The 8,569-nt window shown below is 44.1% G+C and overlaps 1 protein-coding gene and 1 pseudogene across 2 annotated transcripts in view; one reads left to right on the top strand and one right to left on the bottom strand.

The window, feature by feature from the left end:
* Nucleotides 1-202: 202 nt before the first annotated feature.
* Nucleotides 203-8,569, top strand: part of TEX9 (testis expressed 9) — a gene marked incomplete at both ends in the record, with an annotated part of 35,869 nt that continues 27,502 nt past the window's right edge. The window contains 4 exons of the mRNA XM_080934894.1: nucleotides 203-229; nucleotides 341-420; nucleotides 3,611-3,674; nucleotides 5,121-5,200. Of these exons, the coding sequence (XP_080791020.1) occupies nucleotides 203-229; nucleotides 341-420; nucleotides 3,611-3,674; nucleotides 5,121-5,200 (251 nt within the window). The remainder of the gene's footprint in view (nucleotides 230-340; nucleotides 421-3,610; nucleotides 3,675-5,120; nucleotides 5,201-8,569) is intronic.
* LOC308434135 (G1/S-specific cyclin-D3-like) lies at nucleotides 6,960-8,228 on the bottom strand (annotated as a pseudogene). Its single transcript has 3 exons — nucleotides 8,023-8,228; nucleotides 7,445-7,850; nucleotides 6,960-6,992 (listed from the first exon to the last, which is right to left on the bottom strand). The product of its transcript is annotated as a G1/S-specific cyclin-D3-like (transcript).

Below are 8,569 nucleotides of genomic sequence, written 5' to 3'. Positions count from 1 at the left end.
TCTCCAGGCAGAGGACTTGCAGGTTTGTAGATGAAAGCGCTAGTCTCCGTGGGTTAAGGGGACCCAGATCAAAGCCTATGCAAAAGCTGTTCTAGGTGGAGACAGAAGTCTGCCCTCTGGCGGGAGGCTGCCCGAGACCTGAGAACTCTCGCGGGAAGATGTGCTGTTACCACGGCAACCGCATCGCTTGGGGTAGGTAAAGATGGCGGGGCGAAGCGTTGGAGTGCCGGTGAGTTCGACGCCAGACTCCTGGCCAGTGGTTGGGCTGCGGGCTGGCGGGCGGGCGGGAGGGACGGACACCGGACTGTCTTGACCCTGAGCTCTGCACCTCTGTCTGCAGAGACGCGGTGCTGCAGGTACTCAGTCGCGCGGACAGCTTGCAGCTGGACGGGACCTCCTCGCCCGTGAGCAAGAGTACAAGTGAGCATCCCGCATGTTTCCAGTGAGGTTACTGGGGTGCCTTTCCTGCAGGGTGGCTGCATATAGGGACCCTCCTCGTTTTCCTTTAGCCTTGGCTCTTTCACAGGAGTAGTCTGAGAAGATATTTGTAGGGGCAAAAATGTAGTCCAGAACCGTGGAGAATTCCCCAGAGTAGATTTTTGAGGCTTCTCAAAGTACTAGGGTTTACATTTGTGCAAATTTCTTGGCGGTTTGTTTTCCAAATGAAAAGGTCTGTCCACAGTGGGAGGGAAGAAGGATAATATCTCTTCCTTGTTCTCTGGCAATTACAAAGCTTTTGAAAACACGGGCTTCACGTTGTCTGCCTACGCCCCAGCGCCCTTCTTGAGTTTTTTTTTTTTGTAGAAGCCAGAGCAACCTTTCCCTTTTTATTTCATCTCTCCATTGCAATGCTTAGAACTGCATTTAGTTGTTATTGCACTTGCAAAGTTTTGGCAACTCTGGCTCTTTCCTTTACCCTTCTGCTCCCCCTCTTACACATATAGTGAGGAACTCTCTGGTCACAAAGGACATGGTCTTTCACCTTCCTTCTCTCTTCTCGAGTGAAATCACATTTGCCTTTGGACTGTAAAACTCCGAGGGGCCTTTGACCTTGCTGATCAGGGTCCCATTTGTTTAATCACTTTTTACTTAGCATATTTTGTTAAAATAAACTCACTTGGTGGCTTTTTTCTCCCTGAGACAGGGACGGACACTCTACACTGTCCTGGACCTCAGTATGTAGACCAGGCACCGAACTCATAGAGTGCCTCTAGGGTGTTGGGATTAAAGGCTTGCACCACCATGCCCAGCATTATTTTCCTATGTTCTGCCTCCTCTACTGGACTCTGAACTCTTCCAGAGATTATGTCTGCTTTATTTGCCATTTGATGCATATTTTAAGTACAACAACAACAACATACATACAATTTTTAAGTAGTGTGAAGGCCTAAGGCACTGCTCCACTGTGATTCATGCTGTGGAGACCACCACCTGCTAATTATGATGGTATTTTCCCATTTCTGTTTTCTGTGCATCCCCCTTTCCCCGTTCAATGCAAAATGAGACACAAACAGTAACCATGAGCAGCTGGAATTTTGAGGAGCTCACTTTTAATAACTCATCATATTTTTTGAGGTGTGCTCCAGGGACTGAGAAGATCCCTTTTAAAACAGGCTCTAAACCGTTGTTTGCCTTGATTTCTAATTTGACTAAATGTAATTTTTAAAAATCACAAATCATAACTTTTCTCCACAATTTAATTCAGGCCATATTGTGTGTGGCAGAGGAGTTTATGGCAGGCAGGGAACCTTGGAGGATCAAGAAACACAGAGTTCAGGCTAGCAGTGAGGCTGGACTGTAAGCCTGAGGCACCCCCCCCACCCTACTCCAAAAGCCACACCTCCCAAACAGCACCATTAGCTGGGAATCACTTATTAACTTGTGGGGATGTTAACTGTCAAACCATAGCAGTCTTGTTCTTTTTTGCTTTTTCAAATTAGAATTCTCATTAAAATATTTTATTATGTTTCTCTCTGTTTTTTTATATTGTAAATTTCTCCTCTCCCTTCTTGTGCCTGCCTATTCTCCTTTGGTGGCTAACGTGATTTGTTATTTTCTGAAAGTCATCCTCAGCAGGGTTAATTTTCAGAGCCCTTATGTTCTAGATGAGAAAAATGTCCTTTTGCTTGGCTTTAAGTTTCCCTCTATTAATTTACCTTTCTTCTACACTAAAGTAGTATGAAGGCCGGCTTCATGTCTGAATCGTCCGGATGAAATGGGTCTGGGCCCTTCCTCTGTGTGTTGGAATTACAGGGTGGACCTTCTACCTCCTCACTAGCACATCCCCTGAGGTTGTGGGAGGAGTCTTTGTGTTTTGAAGCTCGTGACTCACATGCACACCAGTTCTGGATTCTAGGCTGTTCTGGCTTCTATTCCTCTGAGTGGCTCTCACTTAGAATTTCCAGTCATTCTTAGTATGAGGCTATTTCCCCTGAGCTTAGCGATTATTCTTATCATTATATTTTATCTCTCATTTTGATGAATTTAGAGTAGGAAAATAGGTTTAATCCTCTTGGTTGACCTGCATTGATTCTTAAGTTTCAATTTAAGTCCTGATTATTCTAAGAAAAAGTTAAAAGTCATTTTAAATATAATAAATTAATTTCTTATAAACTTCTCTTTTAACCAAGTAATCTTAAAATATGAATATATTTCTTAGAGGTAAGACTGTTTTAAGAAAGGATATGGTGCTGCCTGTCCTTCCCCTTTCCTCCCCCATCCTCTTTAGGTTAGGATTAGATCCTGTTATTACTTTAGAATCATGTTCTAATGAGTCTTCTTGAGAACTCCTTGATAGAACTTTGGCTATGGTTGGAAATGGGACCCTTCAATAAGAGAAAAAGATATATATCATAGAGTGAATCTTTAAAAGGGAGATAGACAGGAATAGAATTTAGTGCACCAGGCTAAACGTGCTCCCTGGACTGTTGTGAAGCCAGTGAAGAAGCTGACCACGTGGAGATAAATGTATTTCTTCCCTGTTTCTGGGTGAATACAAACTTGAGTGTGTGCAATAGATGGCAATTGGGAGGGAAGATTAAAAATAAAAAGATTAAATAATAATACCTAACTTCCCCTTTAAAACATCCCCCTTATAATCATTCTTGCAGGCTTACTTGGATCAAGCAGTCATGAATTTTGCTAGATTGCAAATGGAGGCCAAATTGGTCTCATATTTCTGATGATATTGGTATTGAAGTGTGTGGCTGAGTTGTGAGCTGGCTCCCCAAAGATAGTAGCACCCCAGCTCATGCAGGCCTCCCTGAGCAGGGCCCACCTGTCTCTAAAGACGCATGGTTGGAACTTGTGTTCTCTAGTGGTTAATCCTGGAGCTGAGTTGAAAGCACCCACTTTGCTCTTGCCTAATTTACTAGTCTGATGACTCTCTTCATGAAAGATACGAAAGGCCATCCATGGTCAGGGCAATGCTTGTGGCCCTACCAGAGGTAGGAAGAGGTGGGGTGTCCTAATAGCTGGGTTCATGTTAGATTAAAAATGTTGTGTTTGCTTTGGCATGCATTGATTATAATGTAATTGCCCAAATCTAATTGTTTTTATTTGTGTTATAATTTGAGTATAACCCTGCTATCACATTACTTTCTGCTTTTAGGCGTTTAAATGCAGAATTGGAGGCAAAAACTGCTAATCTGGTTCGACAAGCTGAGGAAGTAATAGTAAGTAGATGAATGCTTGTTCCCTGTAGGTGCTAATTTTTAACTTTAAATTTAACGCCTTATGTGCATATTAAAAATACCCAAAGCATCGATGAACAGCTCAATGAGTGACAAGCTAAACAAGAATGTGTTTATGCAGGTCTGTTTTCAATGCGTGTGATAAAAGTAGATTCAATTCAGACGCTCCAATCACATAACCAGTAAGAACATTAATGCCAGAAATCTTTTCCGATACCAAAATATAAGTATCATTTAATTCTAATATGTTCTTCGGTCCCTACCTTCTCAAATGTGAGCAGTACTGACCCAGGCTCACCCTTTGACTTAATAAGGGAAGAAATTGCCAGATCCCACACACAGAAGGATGGGTGTGTCTATGGCCACACAGGAAGCAATATAATTAACAACAAAAAATTCAGTTCAAGTAACAGGGCTCAAGGTGAAAGCTGAGCAGTGAGCAGACACTGAGATCCCACTGCCGGGCAGTTTCTTACCATTTGTAGTTGTGTATGACTGAGTTCTTGTCCTGACCTTACTGGTTCTTTCTCTAATCCCCAAAATGGAGTTGATGGAGGCAGGGAAGAAATTCTAATAATATTTCACTATTTTTTAAGATTTATTTTTATTTTTAATTATGTGTATGTGTCTGTGTGTGAGTACACATGAGAGCCACAGACACTGGAGACGTTGGATCTTTGGAACTGGGCTGATAGGTGGTCGATTGTGAGCTTCCTGACGAGGGTGAGGAGCCCATGTGCTGGCAACCAAACACGGGTCCTCTGCAAGAGTAGTAGCTGCTGTTAATAGCTGAGCCACTTTCACTGTCAATATTTTATTTTGATGCTTCATATGAATCCATAATTATTTATTAGTTGAGGATTAAGAAATATACCATCTATAACATTTCACCAAATAGATACTAATCACAGATGTGCTAATTGCATTTGTAATTAAATATTTTACTGGAAGTATTTTAACTTTAATTTACAGTTTTGCCTATATCTGAACAGAAGGAAAACATTTTTTTTAGAAGGACAGCATGTCACAGTAGAATGAGAGGTACCTTTTCTATATGCTTAAGGAATTTCTTATAGAGAACCTTTATTTCCATCCCAGAAAGAACAGTATTATAAAAGTGAGGGAGGTTTGGAAGGGGAAGGCCACTAGCTACTTCCAAAGCTAACCGGATGTAACGTCTGCCATCTTCAGGCTGCATTTACTTAATGGCTCCTTATCAGAAGTCACTCCCTGACTTCATAGAGTTTAAGGGCTATGGAGGCCTTACTACTCTTATGTTTTTATCTTCAAATGAGGAGTGAAATGGAGACAGTGTGCATTTGTGAGAGCACAGCAGTGCTGACACTGGAGACACCTGGGTGGGTCTGGAGGGCTGAGGGCTGAGAGGAGAGCGAAGCTCTGAGCTCACGACTTACCTCGTTTAACTAGAGAGAGCAGCAAGAAGTGCGAGCAAGGCCCTTTTCAGCACTAGTTACATCATGCAAAGAGGAAGATGGCTACAGTCCGAGGTATGTGACTTCAGTTCTCAACTACAGCTTTCTTTCAGTGATCCTTGTAAATGTTTAATTATAAAATCTTTTTGAAAATGTTAATAATTCAAAGAAGAGTGTAATATTTAACTTGGGATCTTATTAGTCATATACAAGGCAAGCTCTTAACCTTTTTTATCTCATGTAACTCTAGGTATTGTTTTAAAATAGGTGTTATTGCCTTCATTTGAAAAACTGTAGCTTAGGGAAGGGAAGGTCGGTGATGTGAGTGATTTCTAGGCCCTTTCTCAGACGCTCTACTGCCTTTCTCTTAAGGTTACATGTGAAAATTAGGTAATGATAAATTAGTGTAGCCATACATATGCTATTCTTTTTTTTTTTTTTTTTTTTTTTTACTTCTTGTGCATTTTTAGCACATCAAAAAATAAGGCATCCTTAAAATATTTGTAATATATGTAGCAGAAGTGTGGGTTCTATAGAAGTAAAATTATATAAACTTACTGAAGCAGAAACAGTGAGGGCCCCAAACAGCCCATGTTGTGAGTTTGTCTCTTGATAACTCACAGCTCTTTCAAGCATCACACAATGAAATTCTAGCCATGCCTGCAGTTTCTGTTCAGTGGGATTATCTGTTTGGTTCCAGGGAACACCACAGTTCACAACCGAGTCTACAGTTTTTTATGAAGCTTGTTCTTCAGTATATAGAGGATCCTAGTCTCAATGGTGACTAAAAGGCCTATCTCTACTCTCTACTCTAAGTTAACCTGTAATTAAAGCCATCTGTAACCTCATGTTTTCCCACCCATGTTTCAGTAAATCTCCAACCCAATAGCCTGTGCAAGGTAAACATGACTCAATTAATATGAATACAGGCAGCGCCTAGACCAGGCAGAGCCATCACTGCACTGGTCTCTTCCCCAGCTCTGAGGTCCTTAGAACTCACAGCTTCTCCACTTTCCTTCCACCTCCTCCTCCTCAGTCCTCCTCTCTCTTCTCATCATCTCCCCGCCTCCTGTTTCTCCCTCTCTCCCTAAAACTTTTCAGCTTCACCTCTCTTCCCCTGCCCAGTTACTGGCTCTAGCTTTTATTTTACAAATTAAAATGGGGAGAAGGTTCACATCAAGTCACCTGACTAGCGATTTACTCCTCTACCCCTCTTGGGGAAGGAGCAGAATTAGTGTCAAAATACAAACAGCACCAGGTAACACATCTGTCCACTTTGTTCCCAGTAATAATGACTCTGAGACTTCTTATATATGAATAAATGCTTAGGTCAATAGCTTTGGTTCTAACTAACTTTTTTTTTTTTTTTAATTCTGAAACCTTTATTAAGGCAACATGATAGAAATGGGCCATTAGCCCAAACTTTGTGTCCACAGGGCTTGCCCTCTCTCCAGATAGCTCAGTCATCTCCCAGCATTCATCCCTGCCTAAACCCTCTCTGCTGAAGATGAGGTGGAGGGCTAAGGAGAGGAAGGCATGACCCCATCCCAGGCTGTAGCATCGCCTGGGCCACCAAGCGGTAGCAGAGGGGAGGGAAACAGCAGCCGGCAGGGTTACCACCATTTGTGGGATACAGGCTGTACCCTCTTACAGTTGTATTCAAAGCAATAAATTAAAATGACCATCAGCACCCCTCAAGACCCCTCAGTCACAGAAGCTAAGCAGGAAGCAAAGTAACAATTTATGCATTCTTTTTTGTTCTGGCCAAGGCCTAGGCTATTCCCTCTCAGAGCAGCTGGGGTACGGATTACACAACAGATTACACAGCAGCCATCTATGTTGGCTGCTCATATGTGTATCTGGATGCCTGAAGGACACAAATCCAAATGCAATGTCCCTGTGAGGGGCAACATCTTTGGAAGGTACTGGAGTATTTTGGCAACTGAAAGAATTGGAGCCCCTGACAGAGGAGGGACTGAAAAGAAAGGCTGGTGTGTGGATTTTACCTGCTTGTATTTCTCTGATCGTCATGGCCCAGGAAAGCCAAGCTGGTTGAGTGGGAAGGAAGAGGAGCTGACTCCATGCAGACACCCTCATGACCAAACAACTCCTTAGTGCACACTGTGGGGATAGGCAGGACCTGACCCTTTGGGCTTTGTGAAGGGAAGGAGAGTCCCCCCCAAACCCCACTTGGGCTTCAGATGAGGCACAGATTGTTCCTAGAGGCAGGGAGGGGGTGACAGTGGCCTCTCCTCTTCTTGGTGGCTCTGAGGGCCTTCCCAAGCTACTGGTGGATGGCTCTGATATCTGTGGGAATACTGGTCTGAATGGACCCCTAGCTGCTAGAGCCCTGGGGGCTGTCTGAGAAGCTTCCCCAAGGCTCTCCCCAAGGGCAGCTTCAGTCTGCTCCTGGCAGGCACACAGGCAGTCCACTTCAGTGCCTGTGATTCCGGCCAGCAACTGTGAGCTCATCTGCAGACATAGAGAAGGCACCTAGGCCTAACACTGCAGCCCCAAGGCTGCCTGTGTCAATCATAGATGGAGGGTAATCACAAAGGTGTAATCTATAGCACAGAGGGCCAAAAAGCTCTGGGCATACTCTCTGACCAAGGCCTGACAGGTCATTGGGCAGAGAAAGATGGTGCAGAATCAGAGCCAGGAACTCATGTGCAATCACAGCAGCTAGGTGCCACTTGAGCTTCCCCCGGATCAGCACCTCCCATTCCTACAACTGCCAGGGAGCCACAGCTTGGTCCATATAGATGCAAAGCTTCTCAGAAACAACAAACAGTACTTAGAAGCTGCAATTGTGCCTTTTGGGTGGGGGCGCAGGACAGGTCTGGGTAGTTCATAGCCAGAGGGAAGACATCCCCCTGGAAACGCTGCTCCTCACACACCTCCAGCATCTAGTACGCCAGCGTCTTCCGCATGTGCAGCCTTTTTGGATCTCCTTTTGTGGGTACTGGAAGAACGAAGCTCGCAGCACATAGCGCTCTTCCAGGCAGAGCAAACTGCAGGACACATGGGTCCCCCAGCAGCTACTGGTTAGGCCCTGCTAGGGGCTTCTGCTGTGCAGGATGCCCTCACAACACAGCAGCTCCATCCTGCGATGGCTCACTGGTGAGAGCAGGAATGTGGGCTAGCGAGTCCTAGGAGAGGGACAAGCATGAGGTGGGTGAGAGACCAGCATGGGCAGGTCTGGCGCTGGCCCTGGCACTCATCAACTAACTCTTATCTTATTTACTCATTTATTTTATTCTAAGTCATGCCATATAGCTGGCTACCTGGTCCTCAGTTTCTTTTGTGTGTGGGGTGAATCTCCTGTGCCCATTTTCTCAGAATTCCTCTCTGTCAGATGCCTCACCTTCTAACCTTGCCTCAGCCCATTGGCCAGTCAGTCTTTACTGACAGGTGATGCTTCCATTCAGTACAAAAGGTTATCTC

Source organism: Micromys minutus (genome assembly GCF_963924665.1).
Source record: "Micromys minutus genome assembly, chromosome: 21".
NCBI lineage: Eukaryota > Metazoa > Chordata > Mammalia > Rodentia > Muridae > Micromys > Micromys minutus.
Note: the sequence above shows the minus strand (reverse complement) of the source record. Positions and strands in the feature narration are given on the sequence as shown.